The following is a 25263-nucleotide window of genomic DNA, read 5'->3' as shown; positions in this document are numbered from 1 at the left end:
TCCGGAAATTTTGACCACCTGGGGTTCTTTAACGTGCACCTAAATCTAAGCACACGGGTGTTTTCGCATTTCGCCCCCATCGATATGCGACCGCCGTGGCCGGGATTCGATCCCGCGACCTCGTGCTCAGCAGCCCAACACCATAGCCACTGAGCAACCACGGCGGGTAGCGATAGTCTGTAGTATACGTAGTTAATTAACTGTTGCTGATGCTGTTGCCGACAGCTGCCACGTGGAGTGGAAAGGGTGAAAAGAGACTTTAAGCGTGCCCGCTGTTCCGGCAAGCGGGGGCGATTTCGGCGGATTGCCGGATCGTCCGAGGCGTAAACGTACGCGGCCGGAGTGGTGCAGCCGCCTGGTTTTGTAGAGCTCAACCGGACAGACCGAGACCTAAAATTGCAGTAACCTACTTTATTCTGCTTCGCTGCTGGTGCAAATTTTTGGCAACGGCGTAATTGTGTTCGCTATTACGCCGCTGTCGAAAATTTATGCCCCAGCTAAGAAGAATATAGTGATTGGCTCTGTGTTTAGGACGTCGAGCTTTGCACCATCACCTGACGCCACCAATTTGGCCGCTCACGTTTACACCCCTGCTTATCCGGCTAACCGCCCACGCTTACCGGAATACTGGATGCACTAAAATTCTCAAGATTATGGAACACGGGAGCTGCGCGAAAACTAAAAACTGCTTCGTCGGGTGACTGTTACCATTTAATGTTTAGTTCTTTATTCGCTACCCTGCGGATTGTTCGAGGCAGCCACTGTCTAACCGGAGACATAGCTTTGTCTGAGAAACTTTGGACCTCGATCGCAAGGTTCGCTTTAAACATAATTCACCGCCAACATGCACATCTGGAATTATCGGTAACTGCGCATGCCGCAAGGTTAAGCTGCCTGAAGATGTCTCGATGGCTCCGCTATCCTGAAACGTCGAATAAGCGGGCGGGATTGGCCCCCACGTCCAAGTTTGCTCAATCGCAAAATAGTTCTGTGAACTTCTGCTGGCAGCATCAAGGAGGCCCTGTCAGTACGACAGACATATAGAAATTTTGTGAGTACAAGTACCTGAGAAGAAATAATTCACTCAAGCGCATGTTTTCTGCCACTCCATTGTAGTTAGTGGTTCGGCGTTTATATTGAAGCGGTAAGGCGCATCGGTATCCTAGTTCGCAAACCATACCGGAACTGTACTGCAAATATTGGAAGCTTCGCTACTTTGCCTACGCTAGCTTGTTTTAACATCTTCACCTGCCAGGCGCATGTGGCGCTGCGACTAGCTAGAGGCCATAACTGCCGTGGCGTTGAGGTCAAAAAGGAGGAAAGAAAGAATGAAATCAAGGCGCGGTTAAAAAAAGTTATATTGTGGGAGTTAACGTCTCGAAACAGAAGTGGATTATGATGGACGCTGTATTGGAGAGCTCGTGATTTCGGGACCGCCTGGGGTTCTTGAACGCGCACCCAAAGAATTACAGAAGCGTTTTTGCATTTTGTTAACGTCCGAATGCCACAGGCATGGCCGAAAAGCTAAAGCCACTGCTTTGACGCGCGGAGTGTCGTCGAAATAATAATAATTCGGCTGTTTAGAATTTCATAACCGGGCGGGATTTTCCCGGCGTGTCGGAGCTGACAACGGCTCCGTTCGTTGTCTCGGAAGTCGATAGCTCTCAACGTCAAATAAAACTGCAATTACTCGAGTCTAGTGCTACATTTGCATAACCAGCACCACCGCAATTTTCATTTTCTGCTATCTGGAATGCAAAGGATTCTCAGTGAGAAAGATGAGCCTGATGCTCGGACAAACTACACTTATTTATGCAAATATGTTTTTTTTAAATAGACACCATGCCGGCTGTACTAAGGCATGCGCTATATTTAGCGGTTATGACGCCATTGTGCTATGCGTCAGGCAGAGTAAGGTGTGCCAAGAAGTTGTTGCAAGCAGGTGAAATCGACTGCATACTTGTGTACCTAACTATCTTGAAGAAGGGATTCAATTCCGATTTAGGTATCGTGTACATTAGTTAAGTTCCTCCGTCTTCATTTTATCAACTGCAACCTACATACGCAGTTAATGAAAAAGTCGCAGTTTTGCCTGAACGGCGAAGCAACGATTGCGATAGCAAATTAGTATACAGCTGAACGAAATAGGGATATTAGTTTTATTGGCCGTATAAACTCGCAAAAATTTCCTTACTACCTAAATTAACAAGCACGGTGCCACACGCGCACAGGCAAACATGAACACATGTCACTCGATGACCGCGGAAACTCGCTGTCGAAAATCTGGAGCGAGGAAGTGGGGCAGCAGCAGGGAGCGAAGTGACCTGCCTGCTGTCTCTCGCTTCAACGCCAAGTAAGTCCTGAAAGCGCAGCCCATACGAAGCTACCAGCATTCGGGACACAGTGTCCACATCGCAGATCGCTTTCAAGACATGGGCACCCACGCTGCCACGTCGTAGTCGCCTTTGGTTTCATCGAAGTTTGGTGCCATACCGCCGGACTGTAAATTTTTTGATATCAGGATTTTTCGACCCACAAGGCACTTACGGCTTTCGACTTAATGAGAGGGGAAATCAGTAAGATAACACAGAAGGCAGTGGCTTGCTATTTGAGACACGAGCTGACTGCCTGAGGACAGAAACATGTCGGAGCAAATATTCGCAATATGATAAGGCGCGTGTCAGCTGCAGAAAACCTCCGTACACCACTCGGCACTGTAGGGAACTGGTAACATATTCACCCAGCAAGATACGCAGGGAACGTTTGCCTTTCAAGAGCACTGGGATTCAAAGCGGATGAAAGCATAAATGGTCAGCGCGCGATATATTTCTGAAGGTTCAATTTTTTTCCCTTAAATCCATCACCTTTACAAGTCCTTGCTTTTCTTCCACATTAACTACTGTCATCAGCTTTAGTGTACTGCGGCTCTTACTAATATTATCACGTGACGTAGAGCACAAAAAAAAAATCTGCGTCAATTGTATTCTAGATGTTTCTCACGACAGCCCTACACGACGCCTTTTTAAACAAAGCTAAATTTACTGCCTATGCGAATTACGCTAAGGGTCGCGTGTCGGCAGGAGCACTAAAGATATTGAAGCACTGAAGCACTCCGACCCCCTACACCTCAGTGACGTGGTTTTCTGGGCACGAGGGGCATGAGGGGAACGAAGGGGCACACGCCGCGGCCCGAGGTCAAACCTGCCGGGTCAAGGCTTCTTACCCTCGAGATGGCCGGTCTGCGTCAGCGGGGGCAGAGACCGTACCCATCACCTACTCCGCGATCCTTCAACATCAGAGGCTGGAACGCGGGGTGTACCCACCACCTCACTCAAAGCTCAACATAGAAGAAAGTACTCCACTCAGAAGGCTAGAGAGTAACATTTGCACCCACGAAATGCTCATGCACAGACTCTACGCAACGCGGAAAGTATACCACTGCCCAATGTGAGGCGTACCGGACGCCTTGGCGCACCCGATCCTCAAGTGCCCATGACATCTAGACAAAGACGCATTGCCTTCACCGAAAGACTTTTCTGACGCCAGACAAGAAAGCGAACACCTCATCGAAACGTGGGAGGCCACTATCATCTCGGAGGACATGGAACAACAACGACGCCTCATCGCCAGGACCAAGGAGGCAGCGAAGGCCAGAGGGTTTCTGGGATGAAGAGACCTCCCACCAAGAGTAGAACCGGGGCTTTCCCAGGGATACTATTTTGAAAACAAACATTTATCCTCGTCCTCTTTCCTATGCCTGATATTCATGAGCAAACACTAATTCAACCGTATAAGATGGGTATTAAGAGAAATCATAACGCTAAGAACTTTGTCGAAATTAAAACGCAGATACAGGACGCTAAATGCATGCTGTTGCAAATACAGGGATGTGCCACGGGCAAGGCTAAGTACACGTAATAAGTTTTTTGATTTAGCTTATCTTCTTGTCTAAACGAAATCTGCATTGTCTAACACTCATTATTGTGTTTTGTTTTTTTTGCGTAAAAATGGATAAATGACATTTTTGTTATTGTCTATTTACCCAATTGCTCATTGCAATGGGTATTTTGATAACATTTATGTATAATGTGCACTCGCGCTTCGCGTTTTAATTTTTGTTTCTCTTTCAGTTTTAACATTGCATATGTGTGTTCTATATGTGCATTACGTTAGTCAATCATCGTCTTAGTGAGAGTAACGTGACTCTACTGAATAGCTGAATAACTTCTGCCCCGCCACTGCGTGTAAGAAATTACCGTTGACGGCGTTCGCGGTCCTGAATGTCTTGATGTTAAATAAAGCGAATTGAATTGGATATAGTAAGCAAGATACCTTCATAGTGTAAGTGGGAAAAGAAGCAGAGAAGAGAATGATATGGCCGGAGTCATTACAGGCATAGGTAACTGTACAGCATAAATTTAGAGGTTCTGATGAAAAGAGAAAAGATCCAAGAGCGATAGGCAAAACGTTAAACTGCAATAGATGCATGTAATGCCCGCGTAATGAACAAACAGTGCATGTGACTATTTCTCACCGCCTCGTTTAAAGGGGATTCCAATCAATTTCATCATCAATCATCACTGGGTGTCATGAATAGGGAAAGAAAGGTTACGCATTCTTCTCGAAAATTTAGCTAATGGCGGTAATCGGTGCAGAACCGCCTAGTATTGTCATCTATTTTCGATGATAGGGTGAGGGACGGTCAAAGACTATATGATGGTTGGGTTATGTCCCTAGCGAGCATCTTCATTTCCTTGTGAATGGTTTCATGCTCAGACGTGGACACATGGTAAGGCCGATGGTGAATGGGTTGGGATTACATGTGTTTATTATGTGAGACACAGCCGAAGTCTAGCGTAGGGGCGACCCTGGATGTCAAAAACGTATAAAAAGCCAAAAGGACGCAGAGCGCATCCTTCTTAGGCAAGCTTCCTGAGGGTGCCGTTGAAATATTAACGCGACAGCGTTAAGGAGCTCGTGTCGCAGAAAAGCCGGTGTCGTCGGCGTCGGTGTCGTCGGCGTTGGCCATGAGCGATAAATACCAGCAGGCACTTCATGAATAAAAAACAACTTGCAAGATGGGCTGGGTGGGAATCGAACCAGGGTCTCCGGAGTGTGAGACGGAGACTCTACCACTGAGCCACGAGTTTTTTTTTTTATTACCGGCTTGGCAAAAGAAGGTACAATGTGAGTATTACATGTCCATAAAAACAACTAGTCAATGCCGGATCAGTGTGGTGTGATAAGAACGATGTAGGCTAGTCACTTTGTCCAAAGCACTTAGCCAATCAGGAGGGTCACTCTGTGCACAGAAAAAATTCGCGTATATATAACACACTTTCAATAAAATATTCATGTGCTGGGGCCTGAACAATACGCTCATGTCTAATATCCATACGCGTTCGCCACACACTGTGCATGTACAAAAGCATGTCGATGCTTCAAAGCGGTACAAAAGCGTCTCTAGTGAATGCGGTGTTGCCTTAGAAACGAGCTGTTTCTAAGGCTCAGGCGTGCGTCGCTTGCTCAGGCGCACATTTCGTTGCCGCGCCGAACGCGGCGCTGCGCGACGCTCACCGCGTCCGATGCGGGGCGCGTAGTCGCTGTGCCGTAGGCCACTGTCTCACACCCCTTGGCGGGTCGACGGGAACGGTGTCGCGTTCCACTCTTGAAGGCGAAGCTTAAGCGTCCTCCAATTTTTATTTTGGGACCCTTCCCTCTATAATATACTACCTATATCTTCCACCTTTCCAGAGAATAGCGCTATTTCAACAACATTGAAATCAGTTGCTAGCCTCATTCTTTCATATACAAAAGGTTAGTGACATAACTCCCTACGTCGCAAGTTGCCATTGGTGCGGCAGTTTACGCAGCAGTAATCTTTACCAGGAAACGTATGCGGGAAGCACTACTTGCTTCGCATTGTGCGCGGCACTTTCTACCTTGTCTCAACTGAGATTTAGAAAAAAAAGGGTGTGAGCTAAGTATGTTCCTTAAATGGTGTAGTCCGAAGCTAATGACCATGAAACTTCAGTTTGATAAGAAAAACGGGCAATAGAGTCGATAACGTCTGCATTGTGGCCTTTCAGGGCGCTGAGCTAGGCAAGCAATATCTGTTGGGGAGGTATTTGTGTCGCCAGCCTAACAATTAGCAGTGGATCAAGATGCAGTTATCCGCTATTTTGACGACAGTTTGTGAAACAATAATGGTGCATGTCTGTTGCACGCTAAATGTGCTTGGTTCTACAAATGCCCACACGGCGTCACCTTTACATCTTGCCTCAGAGCTTATGCATTTCCTCATTTATAACAAATATAGTTTATACTGTGCGCAATGAAAACCTTGCTACTTACATTCTGTTCTTCCCCAGCCGGCAACTACAAGAGTCTTGCCTGCAAGGTCCATTTTTGCTGTAGGCAGGCACACTGGTTTAACCAGTCTGTTGAATTTCAGGTCCACCGCCAGCTGTTCAATGAAACGTTATGTAACTGGTGAATTCCAGGTAAAGAGAAAATGTTTCAACAGATGACATCCACATGATGCTTCATACTGATTTAAACAACCAGCAATTTCGGATGTAGCGTCACATCAACTCTAATGCATTCTTTTAGTACTAAACATCGTTATTTTGTACATATAGGCCTATGCAAACCTGTGAATCGCTCCCTGCTGCATGCCAACATACTTAGAGTGGCGAGTAATTCAGGTAAAGTTTAGTCATGGTTACGGCTGCCAAAACATAGTTACATTCACCTATAAAGATTCGTGTAGATTTAATGGTTTTTACATTGTCATAACAATATGTGCCTAATAATTAAATCAAACCGGTCTTTTTCACGTAACGTCAAATCTTGCGTCAGTCATAACGTTGCAGACAATTATGAACATGTAAATGCGCCTAACAGATTTGGAACACTGGGGAACTACAGCACTAATGGGTGTCTCTGCGGCGACAATCGCAACGAAACTTCCATGACGCTTGCGAAAACATACTTGAAGAACGAGACACGCATAACGCATCGTTTGAAATTGTTTATGGCAGTTATGAAAGATATGCACACAACGCTGCGGCACTCTATTCCTTTTCATTTATTTCATTTCCTTGAAAAATCGCTTGTCGGGTGTTACAGAAGGGTCGCGAATACAAATAACTAAAAAGGTTGTTATCAATATTATTTGCAAAGCACTTGTTATTTCATCCATGAAGCCAGCTGAAGTGATGACGGTAGCGATTGGATGGGGAAGGCCATTCCACTCTGCTGCTGTGCAAGGGCAGAAAGTGATAACAAGAAGGCGAGGGAGCGGGGGCGGAAGGGATCATGAGCAAGTGTCAGTTAGTGCATGGCCTGTGCGTAGTGATATGCCTGAATATGGTAGAATTTAGGGGCGTGGCGAAGTGTACTGGTGCAGAACTTGTGAGACAATGATAAGCTCGTAATACGGCACCGATGGAATGGGATGTCTAAAGACCCGATTCTACTTTTAGTGACGTCGCTCTAATTGCCCTACGAGTTATGTAGAAAGAACTGAGCTTGTGGCTCGATTGTGCATGGATTCTAGTACGTTGGCACAAGGTAAATCTGGTGAGGATTCCACGTGGGCGATGTATATCTGAGTTTCCGCCTGACCTGTGCCCAACATGCCAGTAATTTAACATGCTGAGGAGCATTGCGAAGGTTACATTTGTGAGAAATCCTAAGGTTCTTTATTGGTAGATGATTTGATGTTAGCTACATACGAGCACCAGCTTATGTCGTGCGTGATAGTAACGCTTAGAACTTAAACCTGTCCGCAGTGCCAGTTGCGATGTTAGCAAATGTTAGAAATTGTCTAAAAGAGGCAGGAACGTTTTTGACTACGGGAAACTGACATTGATTTACGTTTAGCAGGGTTTAGAACCATTAACCAGCAATATTTACCAGCATCATAGCCAGCATCATTAACCAGCATAATAGAATCACACCATTCTATGATGCTGTTAAGTCTTTCTGCAACGAAATGTGGCCGTTAATGTTAGTGATAGAATAATATATAGCACATGCAGTCGTCAGCAAACGTTCGAATATGAGAGGTAACATGCAGTAGTAGATTGTTTATGTGTATTAAGAACAGGAAGGAACCTAATACCAAACCTAAGGAAACGCCACATCTAATGAGAAGAAAGTATGAAGTAGTGCTGGTAATACTGACGGTCTTATAGCAGTTCCTAAGAAATTCGTTGTTCAGGTTAAGCCTTCAGGGTAAAAAGTTCAACTGAGAAAGTTATAATACTAAGCACTGATGAGCTACATTATCAAACGCCTTTGCGAAATCAATAAGGATGGTATCCGTTTGAGTGTTCGTATCAAGGTTTGAATAGGTCATTAAGAAAGGCGGCTGACTGAATGTCACATGACAGACGTTTGCGGAAACCGTGCTGTGATAGAGGGAAAAAGAAGTTGCTGTCTAGAACATTAATTATGTGCGAGTGTATTACATGTTCCATGATTTCTCGAGGGACACCAGTTATGGAAACGGGACGATAGATTAAGGGCTGTTCACAGTTACCGGATTTGAAGACTGCAACTACCTTGCCCCTTTCTCACACGTCCGATAGGGTGCCTGATGCCAGTTAGTGTGAGGAAAGCAACGTTAGACACATCTCGGAAATAAATTTTGAGTTTTTTTAGCTTTGAGGTGATTTCGTCAACACCGACTGATGACGATAGTTTGAGGTTATCAATTAGTGCAGATATGCAATCTGGTGAAATAGTAATCCCCGGCCTTCAAGACCGGGTAGAAACACGGAAAGCGGGAAGAGGCACCTGTGGTTCAGTGGTCAGCAAATAAAAATTCACTGTTGAACATAATGGCACAGGCTGGGACAAATGTTCACTATCATTGGAAATTCTGATAACAGGGGATAACTTGATGTTGATTACTTGCCAGAATGTTTTTGCGTTATCGGTTATTATACATGGTAATTCAAAAAGAAAAAAATGAGTCCTTTGGTCACCGGATAGCTGCCGAGTATGCGATTTCTGCTGCATAGTAGTTTTCCCGGGAGCTTGAGCTCCGTCTTAGTCTAATAAGGCGGCAAAGACATTTCGCTTTTTTTCTTTTTGCTACCTAGTTCTTTAAGCATATTTTTGAACCATGGTGTACAACAATTAGCACGAAGTGAACTTATCGGAATAAACTGCGCAACGAGGTCGTTGATTTTATCTTGGAAAAGCAACCAGTTTTCTTGTATCGAGCTATGTTCAAACGCCGATTTGAATGGAACTAACTTGTTGTTGAGCGCCGCATAGTTTGATTTGTCACACAGGTGGAGGATTTTCTTATCTTAGTGATGTACGGTAGGGGAAAACGAGAAAACAGCCTGGATTACTTCATCGTCACTTATTAAGGCGAAGGCTTTATGTGTCCCGTCGTTCAGTCGACCTTCGAAGTCCTTGAGCGAAAACGCGGCGACGACATGAAAGGTACTAACGCTATCAATAATTGGCTTCGTAAATGATGTCACAAGGACGTCTTCCAACTAGCCCGTCGATACGAGTGAAATGCGGTGATTGGGTCGATCAGCCAATCTATATAATTACCCGCACGTACGTTTGATTATCGCTTCTACGACCACGGCGTTCCAGTGTCCCCATTTGGGCGTGCCAGCTCCACATTCCATTGGCGCAGGGGCCAGAACTAAGAGGGGAGAGGCCCTATTACCCGACGCATCCTTCTTAAATCGATGTCCAAGCAGGTCGCCGTGAATGCTTTTACGTACAAAGTATACCCTGCGTCTGAAGGACGAAACTGTCCAGTGGTGACCTAATGGCCGACTCACAAGCTCCAGGTGGGCGACGGGATCGGTGTAAGCTAGGGAACTAGAGCCATTGCTTTGGGGGTTTCGATCACTTTCGTGAAATTTCGCGTTTTGGTACCGGACGGCGTTTCTTTCTTTTTTTTTACCACGGCCGCTCTGGAACACTAGCGTTCTGCCTGCCAACTGTGCGCTGTCCTCTGCGATGATAGCAAACTTGGCACGGCGCGCATCTTGTGCCGAGTCGCGCAAGATCTCGCGAGAGTGATCGCATCCTCGAATGCTATTGTTCGCCAATACCGCTTCAGCTCTCCGGGCAAACGTCAGTACGTATTCCCAAGCGAGCAACGCTCAGGCACGTCGACTACACGGGCTGGTGCTGCAAAGGCCACTGCCGTGCTAGTGGCAGGTTTACGTTTATTCCGGCCCAAGCTGTCCCGGAATTCAATTTCGCAACGTTCGGGCGCCTTCGAGTGGCCTTCGGTTTCCTACCCACGTGGCCATGACGTCATCTGTGAGCTTTGCAGGAACTATCCAGCTGCCGTCCGGCTGCCAGTGGGCGGTCAGAACACTGAAAATAGAAGCAGCCCTGCATTTGTGTGAACTACAACTGATAGTGCAGCGCCGACGACGACGTGGAAAGCTGCAGGGCTGGCAATATGGAAAGAGCGATTTAGTAGGTCTTCGGTGCACTTCTGGTCCCGGAGGCTGACAACTGGGTGAGTCCACTTCCTAGGAGCTACTTCTACCAGTTTCATACATGGCGCAGCTGACAACACCTTGAGAATTTTATAGTTTTTTTCTCGTCCTTTCTTCGGTATTCGCCGTGCTGTGTGTTGTCCGCCGTGCTGTCCGCCGTGCTGTCCCATATATAGTTATGCTATGTCAGAACACCCAATAACTTTCCACCAATGAAGGTTAACTGTCGTGTTTTGTGACAGCGAACACACTTGCGCAGCACCGGTAAGCAATAATTGCTCAAAAGCTGAAATAGTAAAATAGTACCTAAAATAACACATTTTATTATGCAAGTCAAATAAGCGTTTCCTTTCTTTTTACCTTTGCCTTAGGCGCTCCTTCATTTATTTTGTGTCGTGGCCATAGCATATAACAGGTTCTGTGGATCACTTGTGAAAAAGAACTTCTGATCAATTAGAAGAAATTTTTACGTTCCCTCAGAACCAACAGTAGATATAAACTAATGGGTTTGCGTAGATGGCATTTGTAAAGAGCACGAGGTGGCACCTGCATTCGCACAGTCCCCTGAAGGCGAAGCTTCTGTGGCGTTACGCATAAGACGTCACCTACCTGACTGCTGTAAGCAACGTTGTCAGCATATCGAAATCGAAAACTCATATTCCTCTTTGCAAGAGTTTACTTCCGAAAAACTGAATTGAGACATTTTTGTTGGCAGTTATGTCATGTTATTTTAAATGAAATGACTGGCTTCGGAACAGTCCAATTCGATTTTTCAGGAGAGTGTTTTCTCTTCTTTTCTTCCGCTTCTGCTGCCACTAAATTTTGTTGGGGACGATATGCAAAACACTGCCGAGGTAGGCACACGCTAAAAAATACCGGCTTTGTGCATGAAAAAGTGCCACTTTCCTATGCGGCGTCCCTCATTTATGAGTGTGCCCCTGTAGGACATAAATTCCTGTTAATATTCATTCTCTTCATGCAGAATATTTACTAAAATCTTGTCGAAAATAGCAAAACAAAAGCGCTGTGCCTCTTCTTTATGCGTGTACCGTTTTGTGAATTGCATAAGGCTAACGTGCTTGTATTTTGCATAAGGCTAAAATGCTTCAGAATTTCAAACTTACTTTCAGAAGGGCGATATCATACACCATCTCATACTTGTTTACGTATTTTGGGTGCACCATCATCTTTTCAGCTTCAAATGCTTTACCATTTTGAAACAGATGGGATTTGTACACCACCATGGCCTTTAGCGCAAAGGCTCCGCTGAAATAAAGAAGCATGTGTTAACAACTGTAACAAGAACAGCGTATATATATTACGTGTTTATTCCGCCGGTAAATGTTTATTCTCTATAGTGTAGTCAACAGTCAAGATAAGCTAGAGGCGTTTACAGTATTCTGGGGGAAAAGAAGCAGAAGAGAGCTGGCGCCAACATCGTTATAGCTATACGTAACTTTACCGTATGTAGAGGTTTTTAGGAAAGAACATAAACAAATATGGCAGATAGAGGCAAAAATAGATGTTATGCGAACCATTTTGCAGGTACCTGGTTAGCTAGCATTGTTCGGTGTTCCGCACTGCGATACGATATGAACCAGCGTGTTTGCCAAAATTGAGTAGTTGTGTCTAGCTGTGTTGGGTGAGAGGGAGGGGGGGGCGTGACCGTACGTGTCTGGGACGTCGTAAGCAGGACGACGGTACAATTTATGCGTCAGCCGTTCGACGGGAACCCACGACATGCTAATTGTTTCTTTCTATGTCAGTACCGGACGAGCGTACTTGAAGAGAAACGCGGATTGCGACGTCATCAGCTGCAATGTGCTACGCAATCGTACCGCTCGTACGTACTGCCTACGACTGTGTGATGTGGTGTAAACTAAATCGATGACGTCATTTGCACTACGATGAGGAAATGTTAGAGCACGAACAACGTAGACTATCATTACGCCGTTGCAATGTCGCACAACTGATTTTTTTCGGACAACGCTAAAGAATACTGAGAAAAGTGGGTCGGTCCCGCAGGTAGTGAAATCTCAGAGCGCCAGCAGTCAAACGAAACGGACGCGAAAGTGGCTGCATTTGAAAGAGCTGGCTGGTTTTGTAATTTGATAAGTATGCGCCCGATCATGGCTTATTACCGGTTTCAGGACAGCTTACAAATATCAGTGACGTAGGAGCAAAAAGAAAAAAAAAAGCCCTGTAGCAACGGTGCGTCAACACGCAGTATTCTAAAGCAGTTATAAAAGCACGCAGGCGTGGTGTACGCCTAAAAGTCTAACTGCGCATTTTACTTCTAAAACGTCCCTCTTGACACAGAGGGTCGATTTCGGGATTCGCGCTATAAGGAAGTAAAAAAATGACACGACAAACAATGCATATATATATATATATCTATGCTTAAGATTTATTATATGGAAAAAACGAAGACGCCCAGACCACTGCTGCAAATGAAGCTTAGATGAAGGTCTCCTTCCTTTCGACCACCATATTTGCAGTCTTTTGTAGCCGAGCGTGTGTGGCGAAGTGGGAGGAACCGTAGGGACGACACACAGCTAAATCTGCCTCTGGCACTGATTGCGCTTGCGCGCCAATACATTTCGAGGTGCCCGCTTGGTGTTCTGAGGAACGGGGCCACGAGCGCCGTGTTACCTGTAACAGTGGCCGCGCCTGAACATATTATATGCCTCGGCTACTTGGAAGTTTATTTGCCTTTTTTTTTGGAGCCGAATCGGGTTTGATCAAACTAAAATTCTTTCCCCAACTTTAAAAACGAACAAGAAACAAATAAACCGCGAGGCAGTCGAGACTTTTATCAGCTTGCAAAAGACAGAAGTAAAATTTATAGGTGGCATAATTTTCGGAGGCACCTTGCATGTCTGACGTGCACCACGTGATTTAATTTGTGTTCCGTATAATCTCGACTCCGCATTTAAGCATTTATTCGTGAATCAGCGCTCGTGTCTTTGATTCTTTGTTCACATAGTCTGTTTGTACTTCGTCTTCGAAGACGTTAACCTACTAATTCGGCCCGGTTGCTGTTTCTATCAAGTACGGAAGCATTTTAGAGGACTCACTTATGAAACAAGCAGTGCGCCGCAGTCAGAATAAGGTTCCTTGTAATGATGCTCCCGGCACATGAGGATCCATGATTCGACGAAAGATCAAATATGCCATAAACTTGAACCTAAGGAAGAAAAAAGGTGACAGGCATTTTTTTTTGCGTAATACCACATAAAGGAAAATCATTTTTCGAGCATGCTTTAGTTTTAAGGTAGTGCTTGCCACCATAAAGCAGCGATTGAACATGAAACTGGCCAGTGGCCATCTGTGGCAAGTTCTGCGGTATCTGCCGCGCTGAACGACTGCAGGCTTTTACACTCTAAAAAATGTATACACCTTTTGAGGAGTATATTTGCGACACAAGAATAATCGTCAACTGTCTTGCCCGCATTTCCTTTCTCGAAAACTCGGCGCTCGCTACGTTGCTGTCGAGAATGCTCTGTCATGCTTATAACGCGCATGCCATTCGTGACTTGGAAGTACCAGGCTCGCAGCGTTAAAGAAAAGAAATGCGGACATGACAAATGACAATTATTGTTGTGCGGCATGATACGACCCAAAGGGTGCAATTTTGTCTAAGAGTGTAGAGGTTCCGTCTATCGAGCTAAATCCGCATTGAAGACAGTCTGGAGACTGCGTGGTCAACGATGTGGCGTGCCTTCTGCGTTACAGACGTCCTCATTCTAAGACTGTTTGCGCCCCCATGGCAATACCATGGCCTGCCCATGTGACTTCCGCTTACTCTGGTCTTGGATTAGCCGAACGTATTCTGTTGCAGGCAAAATTCGTCTTCGCAACATGCCGCTTCATTATCGACTGCCTTCCAGAGCGTATTCCGTCTCTTGACTTCCGTTTTCTCACTTTCATAAGCTCTGATCATGATCTGTTTACTCATATTTATTTAATAATATACCTTGAAGGCTCATTCAGGCATTACGTTGGAGGGGGAGTCGGTTACAATAACTAGTGTGAAAAAAAGAACATTAATTTGGTACAGTGGCATAATTGTACTCAGGAAATAAGACAATATGCAAATAAACATGAACACTAACATTATCACACAATTAGGATTACGGCACAGCTTCGGATCGTTAAGAAAAGCATCATGGAAAGTGATAGATACAATGACCTTTGACAATTTATTGAAATACTACGTTGCCGAAAGAAGTTGTGAATGACGATACAGATTAGTGCGCGCAAAAAACGGGTTTTACATTACACTAGTGATCAAAACGCTGAAAAATGCAATGAACTGCATTGATGTGACATTCGAGGAACAGGGATTTACTTTAATGAAGCGCATGAAAATGGGAACACCGCGTCATTGCTATGTGCGATTATCAAGGGAGGCCAATGAGAGCGATTCCTTGATGTCTGTACCGCTGTAGCTGCGCTAGTATTTCTTCGGCATAAATTTTGCTGCTTTCTTGTGTATTAGTTTAAGTTTATCGGCGAGACACGTTTGATGCGGATTGGAAATGACGGAGGCGTATTCTAGCTTAGAACTTAGAAGCTTAGTCCATGCTAATAGCTAAGTATAGCAGAGTTGATCAAGTTGCGTTTCATGAAGCCGAATGTTTCAGATGGCTTAGTAATTTTGGTATTAGCTTCTTTATTGCAAGATAAATCAAACCATAAAAGAAGTCCGAGATATATGAATGCGGATTCATTCTGAACATAGATTCCTTCAATTCGCAGCTCTATGCCAGATTATGTGCTCTCGTGAACGTCGTGCCCTTAGTTTCTGAAGTGCTAATTTGCATTTGCCACTGGCGACACCAGAACGCGAGCTTGTCGGCGTCTAAATGTAATGAGACCCGCCGCGGTTGCTCAGTGGCTATGGTGTTAGGCTGCTGAGCACGAAGTCGCGGGATCAAATCCCGGCCACCGCGGCCGCATTTCGATGGGGGCGAAATGCGAAAACACCCGTGTACTTAGATTTAGGTGCACGTTAAAGAACCCCAGGTGGTCGAACGTTCCGGAGTCCTCCACTACGGCGTGCCTCATAATCAGAAAGTGGTTTTGGCACGTAAAACCCCAGAATTTTTTTTAATCTAATGAGTAATCTTCGGTGTTAATAATTGATCAGCAGATAATACAGTCGTCTGCCAATAACGTGAGAGTTGAAGATGGTGTTTCCTATGTTGTTGTTACACATTATAAATAAGGTTGGACCCAGGCCTGAGCCCTGCGGTACTCCTGATTTTATTAGCGAAAGTGAAGATTAGCACCAGCTCCCGTAGCCTGATTGGCCTCGGTTGTTTAAAAGAAAATAGCTATCCATTTATAATCGTACTGTTGTTCTTAAGACTGGTTAGCTTCGTTATAATCCAATTTGCTGAATCTTAAATGTTTTTACAAAATGAATGTACTTAGCGTTATTTCATGTACTGCACCATGAACGACCTCCCGCAGATCAGCTACCGATTCAAACAGTTAAGCTTCCGAAGAACTATCACGAAGAAAACCTTGCTTATTGATGAAGAATAAATCTTGTTTTCGTAGAAATATTATGATGGTGGGCTATATGGTATGTTCTAATGATCTACAAGATATGCTTGTTAGTAAAATCGTTCGAGACTGAGCAAGGATCATTTGCACGACCTGCCCAGCATCACTGTTCTCTCATAATCTTAAGTACAGAGTTTCGGGCGCATGTCCTAACGACTAATAGCACCACATGCAATTCTTGCGGGTGTGACGAAAATATACACCAAATTCTGTGTCCCCACTGTTCACGCTTCCACTCTAAACGACGTGCTCTCCGTACGTGTAACCTTTCAGACTACGGACCCTTCTCGGAAGCAAAGTATCGTGTGACCTTGGCCGAAGCGATGTGGTGCAAATTCAAGAGGCCAGCAAGAGCTTAATGCGCGTCTTGAATACAAATGGTTTGTCGACGGCTTGTGACTCGACGTGGGTGAACGTTCATGTGTGGACGGGTTGCGGGTTGCGGCGAGGTGTGGCGGAAAAGGACTGCCGGGTACGAGGAGGGCCGCTAGAGAACTGGGGAACGCTGGGTTGAGACGTGGAACACACGGAGTTCGGACCCATGTTCTCAAATTCATGTAGGACTACGGCCTGAATCATGGCAATGGTGGTTGCTGCCGGATCGGGAGGCGTCGTGGAAAAAGCTGGCGAACAGGTGGCCTCGAGTGCGCGGCAAACATTACGGTTGACGTCGTCACAGGGGGTGGTCTGATGTGGTCGACCCTCACATGTCGACGTAGCAGCAGTGTTGGGTAGCCGCGTGATGTGGTGTGGGGTACGGCGGCTCTTAGCTTGTTCAAGGCGACGGCATTGTTTGATGATGGCGTCAGTAGTCTAGACGTTGCCAAAAACAATCAAATTGAAAGTGTCGTCGGCGACGCCTTTTAGAATATGTGACACTTTATCGGCTTCGGACATAGCATCGTCAGCTTTGCGGCATAGAGCTAAGACGTCGAGGATGTTGGAAGCGTACGGCTCCGTAGATGACTGAACACGAGACGCACGAGCGTTTCTCGCGGCAGCCTTGTGCCCACTGGGGTCGCCGAACAGTTCCCGTAGCTTCTCTTTGAAATTGTCCCAACTGGTTACCTCGTCGTCATGCGTTTGGTGCCACACGCGTGGGGTGCCGCCGAAATAAAAGATGACATTGGCGAGCATAATAGTTGGGTCCCACCTGTTATTAGCTTTGGCGTGTTCATAGAGTTTGATCCAGTCGTCAACATCCTGGCCCTCCAGGCAAGAGAACACACCTGGGTCGCAATGTGGGGCGACCGTGACGATTGGAGCAGTGGGAAAAGCCGAAGCCGCTGCAGAGGTGGGCGCGTCACCGGGAGGCATGGTGACAAGCTTCTGAGTTCCCTGGTGAGGACGGGGATCACTGACATGCACCAGAATGTTGCGCGTCAAAAGACGCAGACAGAAGGGGCTATTTACAGGCCATTTACAGTGGAGCCAGGCAGCCAGGCCGACACTCGCTCGCGCCAAGCGCACCGACCGACTTCATCGTCGTTCTCGCGGTGGCTCGTTTCTTCAGCATCACTCGATGATATCGTAATAACATTTTCACAAGCAACGTTTAACTTTGTTAATTTTCGCTTTTGCTTCCTGTTTGGCTGTTGTCGTGGCTTGATTTCCCAACTCATTGCGACTCTTGTTTCCACTAACCAATTTTGCCCAAAGTGCTGTACAATCAGCAAAAACCAGACGGTGTAACGGGTGACAGTCATATTATTTATGGGTATAAAGGTTACTTCAGGGTGCGATGATGGAGGTTGTTTCGCATTATTTTAATTTGCCCTTTATTGAACGCATTTCGCAGGTATATGGTTCCGACAATCTGCCAGCTAAGCTTCGAGCCGCCACTCGCGGTAATATTGGAGCAAAAGGAAAAGTTAGACTCAGCAGGCATTTTCTCCGGCTGCAACTCGTTCCTCAAGCATACAGACTAGTTGACTATGAACCAAATCCCTTTCCTGGTCCCTGGATAAGTCTAAAAAAAGAATATTGAACTAACGAAGCAACAGCCATGCGCGTGACCGTGGAATAGATGGTGACAACTGAACACATCTTGAATTAATCGCGCGGGCACCGAATCGATGAGACAACTGCCCTTCACATCCCAGGAGATACCGATAAATACCTTCATCCAAAACGAGTGAAAAGCGCAGCAGAATGTTGACCACCGAATAGCTGTCAAGTCTCAACATTGATTTGTCGGCGCTTAAGGAATGTGTGTAAGGATTGTTGGCGTGGGCGGAGAGGGGGGGGGGGGGGGCGGGCCTTCCCGGGTTCCCACTGGGTACGTACCTTGGAGGAGACACATTCCCTTGACGCCATGTCATCCTCGCTCTGACTCTCAGCACTCCTCGATGGAACAGAGCCTGACAGAGCGGTCGAAAGAGAACGCCTGCTACGGCAGTACAGCTGCCCAGGTGTTGTGTGAAGGGAAAGGGTATCGCCTTGAAATCATGTTATCTTCGCTCTAACTCTCAGCACGCATCTACGATGTACAGCCTGGCAGAGCGGTCGAAAGGGAACACCTGCTACAGCGCTATAGGTCGCGAGGTGTTTTGTAAGGGGAGAGGGGATTGCCTTGATGTCATGTCATGCTCTCTATGTCCCTCAACATTCCTCGATTGAGCAGAGCCTGGCAGAGCGTTCAAAAGGGAACATCTACGGCGCTATAGCTGGTCAGGTATTGTGTGAGGGGAGAGGGGATCGCCTTGGCATCACGTCATCCTCACTCTGACTGCGGAAAATCTGCGGAAGTGGTCCAAATGCGTACCTCCTTGTCGTGCCGTCAGTACTGCTCCAAGACATTTTTCAAGCCTGCCATGATGATCCAAGCGCGGGACACCTGGCATTCGCTAAGATATTAGCAAGGATACGCCAGAAGTATTATGGCCAGGATTTTTTCTTCTGTGCAATGGTACGTGAAGAGCTGCCGTGATTGTCAGCGCCGCCAGAAACCACCAGTTAAACCAGCTGGCTTTCTCCACCCTGTGGACCCTCCTCAAGCACCATTCCAACAAAAAGGAATGGATCTACTTGGGCCATTTCCAGTGACCTCTTCGCGCAACAAATGGATAGTCGGTGCTAACGACTACTGAACCCGGTACGCCGAAACCGAAGCTATTCCGCAAGCAAACTCGTATGAATTGGACAAGCTCTTTGTACGCCACATCGTCATACGACATGGTGCACCGTCTGTTCTTATCACCGACCGTGGTGCAGCATTTACAGCCGAACCTATGTGGCACGTTCTCCAGCTGACGCATTGCTCTCACCGCAAGAGCACTGCGTATCACCCTCAAACAAATCGGTTAACTGAACGTCTGAACAGAACGCTGGGTGATATGCTGTCCATGTACATCGACATAGACCACAAGGTATGGGAAGAGATTTTACCCTATGTGACCTTCGTGTATAACGCTGCTGTAGAGTAGATTACATAGTTTACGCCGTTCGAACTTGTATACGGGCGCCACGTCACGTCAACACTTGACGCCATGTTACCTCTGGTTGATAATAGCCCGACCAGCGAACACACGGAAGAGTTCGTACAAAGAGCCGAAGAAGCACGCCAGCTAGCTCGGCAACGTATCCGGAGCCAACAGCATACCGACACCCTTCGCTACAACCAGGGTCGACGCGACGTCCACTACAATACCGGCGACGTCGTGTGGGTTTGGACGCCCACCCGTCGCCGTGGACTCAAGGAAAAGTTGCTCCGCCGATATTTTGGTCCCTACAAGGTTACACGCCGCCTCAGTGACCTGGCCTACGAAGTCGTCCCCTGCAGTTCTGACCCCGGTTCGCTCCATCGTCGTCCTCGAGCTGAAGTTCTTCATGTAGTGCCCATGAAACCCTACTATGCCCGTACGTGAACGCCGAGATATACATGAGGAGCTCCATTTCTTGTCACTGAAAGAACTTTTTCACGTGACTGGGATGAGTGAGTGAGTGAAATAATTTTATTAGGTCCAGAGAAGACGCAGGGGAGACCCCGCGCCACCCGGTTAGTCCCACGTAGGGACCGGGAGGGTCCGCATCCGGGGCAATTTACACAATGATATGGGGCTCCCGCACCGCGGGACGGCACGCGCATATGTCGGCGCCATGAAAGACGATGAAGCGCCTCAGCTGCACGTTTTTCTTCTGGGCCGGCATTAAAGAGAAGCGTCTATTTTGTACGACTCCGTCTTCAATCTACGTTACAATATCACAGAACAGAACATCAAATCAGAACAGTGTAGATACCATTCACCTATATTTTCTTGAAATCTGATTACAAGCCACTAAGCCACTTCCGTGCACCAATCACCAATGCATGCATCTGACTTCACATCCGTTGCAAATATTTAACGTGGTTTCTTCGGAGTATTTATGAAGCAGGATTGAAATCAAAATGCAATTTAATACACGAGGGGTATAAAGAGGGTATTATGCGACACCTATTATCGGGAGTTTTCCATCTTTCCTTCTCTCTTTACTCTACTTTGGTTCATGGTACGTCGAAAGCCATGGTAGGTCAGGAGAAAGGTGTGAATGAAAACCTAAATATTGCCCGGCTAGTCAGGTGGTTACGCGGGCCGTTGTAAGGGGTTCGTTTTAGCCAGACGTGATATGAATAGCGACATGACTTGATTATATAAAGCTTTTTTTTGTAAATTTCACAATTTCAATACTGCTACGTTGCTACGAAAGGGAAAGAAATGGCATCCACCCTACTGGAGGACGAAGCTCGCAGGTCACTGAGCAACCTGTGTTGGTTTCCTTTGTAGCTTCGTGCTGCAGTCAGGTGGATGACAATTCTCTCCTCTTTCATGAGCTTTTCTATTGCGTGACTGCGTGGAACTGATTTGTCATGGTAAGTGCCCTAGTGCTTCGAGATTTCAATTAATTTACCCTCTCTCCGCGGTCTGCTAGCCTCCCGGATAGCTCAGATGATCGCGCGACCGCCCGGGAAGGCGTTCGTTCCGGATTCGAATCTCACACCAAAGCGAATTTTTCTTTAGCTGTGAAGCATTTTTCTTGAAAATCTCTATAGGTTTCTTTTGTATAGCTTTCATTTGTATACATAGCTTCGCGCTACAGTCGAATGGAGAACAATTGTTTATCCTTTCCTGAACTTTCATCCACCTTGCGGGATTCCGCAGAACTAATTTGGCAGCTATATTGTCACCATTCCGTAGTACATTGTTTTCTTTAGTATTTGTCATTTGCATTAAAAGCAAACACGACGAGCGCCATCGTTCCCAGCTTATTTTGCTTTTTCATATTTTTTTGCCTCAAAGCATGTTTTCCTGTCCTAACCTTCCATGCAAGTGCGTGCGCTGGGTAGAAATTTCATGAATAGGAACAATAATAAACCACAGAAGTTTCACTTACTATCCACGGGATGTTCGCCTTGGAGGTTGGCTTGCCGTGGTGTATCCTTCCCTTTGGCCCCAATTTGCCACAGCCTGCAATAGTCATATAACGTATGTGAAGACTAAGTATAGTAGCTTTTTAACGCGATAGCGTTAACGAGCTCGTGTCGCAGAAAAGCCGGTGTCGTCGGCGTCGGTGTCGGGTGTCGGCGTCGGCGGCGTTGACCGTGAGCGATAAATCACGGCAGGCGCTTCATAACTAAAAAGCAACTTCCAAGATTGGCCCGGTGGGAATCGAACCAGGGTCTCCGGAGTGTGAGACGGAGACGCTACCACTCAGCCACGAGTTCGATGCTTCCAAGCGGTGCAAACGCGCCTCTAGTGAATGCGGTGTTGCCTTCGAAACGAGCCGTGGAAAGTTATACTGCGGTGTATATCGGTAATTATGAACATGTAACGTACAGAAGTCACAATTACACGAGTTGCGAAGTGCGTTTCCGCTGCATTTCTTCTGCGCTTTCCGCACACGCAGAGCCATCTTGCGGCAAACACAGAAGACCCCCTCCTCTCAATGTACGGCGCTGCCCCGACAGGAGGCGCACCGCGCGCGCATTGGGACCGCTGCCAGGCGCGTCGCGGGACTCCCTCTCCCCTGACGACGCTTCGCCGTGCTCCCGGTCCTTTCTTTAGATTACTATCTATCTCTCTGCCCGTGCCGATCGCGACGTTTGGCTGGCGTAGATCGTTTCCCCTCCGAGACACCGAGTTCTTTGGTTCGTTCCGTTCGCTCAGGCGCACGTTTCCTTGCCGCGCCGAACGCTGCGTTGCTCGACGCTCACCGCGTGATAGGTGGGCGCTAAGTCCGATGCGGGCGCATCGTAAGTGATCGCTGTGCCGTAGCGCATTGTCTTATACCCCTTGGCGGGTCGACGGGAACGCTGTCGCGTCCCACTCTTGAAGGCGAAGCTTAAGCGTCCTCCAATTTTTCGAGATAAGAGTATCGCTTGTTATGAACCGTTATGTTAGTAGGGGCGAACGCTAGAAGGCGCGTCAGACATGCTAAATGACGAACTAGTTAGTGAAAATTGCCTAATTAGGTGGAATGCAACAACGCACGTGTAATTCGTTTTGTTTACTTGGACTTCGGTATATGCTAAATAACCCCAGGATGCCAAAATTACTTCGGAGCACTACAAAACGATGTCTCACTGCTCCAGAGCTGTTTTGGAATGTTAAACCCTACGAATGAATGAATCCAGTGCCGGTCTGCACCTTATCCAGGACCAGCCAGTCGCGAAATACAGCAGCCCGCACTAAGTAGGTAGCAGCTATAGCAGCCAGCACCCGCAAAGGGGTGGGAAGAGGCAAAAAACTGCGCTTAAAACATAACAAAAAAATATTTATATATTTATTTATTTTTGAACGCCTCAAATACCGCATCGAAGAGGTATTACGTGAAGGGTAGGTTTGAGCCAAACACGATCTTCAATTATGCGCCTGAAGTGAGCAGTATTAGTGCGTGTACACGCCAACGGGTAGGAGGTCATTCCAGCCCATCGAGATACGAACAAAAAAAAAATAACTAAGGTTGACTGAAGTGCGGTCGTGAAGCGGGTAGGTAATGGCTTTCAAATTACTTGCGTGGTATTACGCGCGGTAAGCTGGTTGTAGAACTTATGAAACAGACAAAGCCGTCGACTTCTGCTTCTAGATTCTAACTTCTAGATACTAATGTGATGGCACTGACAACGACAATTCCTGCATTCAATTAATTTGTGTTTGATCAATGTTCCATATCGAGTAGTGTCTCATCTCCAGAAAGATCATCAAGTGGCTCCTCAAACAATGCTTCCGCGTTCCGAAAAATCAAACGCTCTGCATGCCCAAGATGTCTTGCGCACTTTTAAGCTTCAGTACGTCACTGAAGTATATTGTCTCACATCCTAAATTGCCAAAGGCTGGGATCCTAAGTGACTCCTGCAGGGCTCTAAGCCGCTTGTCCAGCCATCAACTCCCTTTTTTTACGTTAAGTTTTCAAGGTCGCCCATCGAATCTCATCTGAGGGAACAACATTGATGTTTCAATGAGCACTGTCGCACATCGGTATTTCAAGGAACGAGGCAGCCGGTGCTCTGGAGGCTTGAGCCATAACACGTCATGCAAGTTGGACAACCCTCGACTGTCTCATATGCCGCAACTTACAACGCTCTCACCCGGATGAACGTGTCGCCAAGGGATCCTACTCTACACCAATCGGTGTACGTGCTTTCAACCCACCGCAACAGGTCCCTACTCCGAAAGTTACGCATTGCGTGCGTTGATGTAGCACACGGCCTTCACCGTCAAGAATGTGCCCCGAGTCATTCGTGCCCGACTTGTGGACACTGCAGTGAAACACTTGAGCACCTGCTGTTGAAATGCTCAGCGTTCAACAGTTGTTGGTGCGCGCTGCGGAGCATCTTTCACCAACTTAATATTGCTCGAACTGCACACAATGGTTTATTGTTTGCGTAAAGTCGTGCTTTAACTCACTGTCAGGCTCACAAAGTTGTACAAGAATTTATCTCAACCCCGGAACTGCACTATGATGTGCTGGTGCACACTATGCTGGTGCTGTGCATGTCACTTGTTGTGATGTAACATTCTCTTTTTCTCGAGCGATAACTTTTTTCGCTTTTGCCTCTGCCTCCTTTATGGTTTTTCAGTCGTTGGCCATTTGTAGCCAACCTAGAACACTATATGTCGCTAGTAGTCATTAAAAATGAATTCAAAAAAGAAACAAAATTTTCCGATGGTTCATTTCGAGCGATGCTTCCTCGTTGGCAACGATGAGAAATTTGCGGCGCGTCTCTAATCTTACTGCTGCGGATGTGGCGCGTTTGTTCCACGTAAGGCGCGTCATGTCTTACCATTGAAAATGTTTTAACGCTGATTAAAGGTACCGCTATCTCGACAAGGCCCACCAAGGTGGCTGAGGTTTGCGGTCATCGATGAGTGCAGTGCGTCTGTTATCTTAATGCGCAACACGTTATATATTGCTTGCAAAGACATCAACCAAGTTTGATTATTTTGGGATTTTCTTTACCTCCTTTTTAAGTGGGTGGGAATTGTGACCTTTACAAGAAACAATTGCTAGTCCACTTTTCTTTTTATCTATATGATGTTTACGTGAGTTCCAATAATGTAGGAATTCTACACTGAGCATGACACAAAGAACACCTGAAGCGAGAAGGCTATGCAGGTGGTATTTGCAAGCCTTACGTCACCCTCGCGAACTCGTAAGCCGGGTTCTACTGGCGCTGGAGTTGCAGAAAATTTACTATGCTTTACTTTCATTAAACGAAATTCCAAATCATCATAAATATTTTCATCGTCTCGCTGCAGCGGACGCAGATATATTATTCAATATCAATATTCTATATCAATCGCGTTATGAAATCACTATTGAAGAATAAAGGTCTCACTCACCGGCTTGGTTCAAATTAGTGTCCATTTTCTGTGGAGAGAGAAATAACGGTCCCATTGAATATCAGCATTCTACATAATTAGCTTCTACGCGGAACCTATGTTCTAGTAATTAAAAAAAACGAACCCCGACCTTAAACCTGGGCACATAATTTTGGCTCACAGGAATGCCTCAAGCAGCAGACCTCTTACAGGAACGGGTGATTGTATTCAATGACTTCTCAATAAAGCGAAGCTTTCTTTGCCTAGTTTACCGGGTTGGGGACATCAACGCATTAGCGCTCGTCCTGTCGTCTTCTCTGTCTGTGTCCCAGTTGTTTGCGCTAATCTTTTCATTAATGATAACGCACCAACTAGGCCAGCTTTCTACCTTGGTC

General features: G+C 46.4%; 1 protein-coding gene and 1 long non-coding RNA gene across 2 annotated transcripts in view; one reads left to right on the top strand and one right to left on the bottom strand.

Moving 5' to 3' along the window:
* Positions 1-25263, bottom strand: part of LOC135907642 (chymotrypsin-1-like) — a 49430-nt gene that overhangs the window by 19766 nt on the left and 4401 nt on the right. The window contains exons 2-6 of the mRNA XM_065439338.2: positions 24890-24917; positions 21441-21514; positions 13574-13683; positions 11621-11762; positions 6355-6466 (exon numbers count right to left, since the gene is read on the bottom strand). Of these exons, the coding sequence (XP_065295410.1) occupies positions 6355-6466; positions 11621-11762; positions 13574-13683; positions 21441-21514; positions 24890-24917 (466 nt within the window). The remainder of the gene's footprint in view (positions 1-6354; positions 6467-11620; positions 11763-13573; positions 13684-21440; positions 21515-24889; positions 24918-25263) is intronic.
* Positions 9769-25263, top strand: part of LOC135907649 (uncharacterized) — a 104920-nt gene continuing 89425 nt past the window's right edge. Inside the window, exon 1 of the long non-coding RNA XR_010566082.1 lies at positions 9769-10516. This is a non-coding gene — a long non-coding RNA (uncharacterized lncRNA). The remainder of the gene's footprint in view (positions 10517-25263) is intronic.

Source organism: Dermacentor albipictus, chromosome 10, assembly GCF_038994185.2.
Source record: "Dermacentor albipictus isolate Rhodes 1998 colony chromosome 10, USDA_Dalb.pri_finalv2, whole genome shotgun sequence".
NCBI lineage: Eukaryota > Metazoa > Arthropoda > Arachnida > Ixodida > Ixodidae > Dermacentor > Dermacentor albipictus.
Note: the sequence above shows the minus strand (reverse complement) of the source record. Positions and strands in the feature narration are given on the sequence as shown.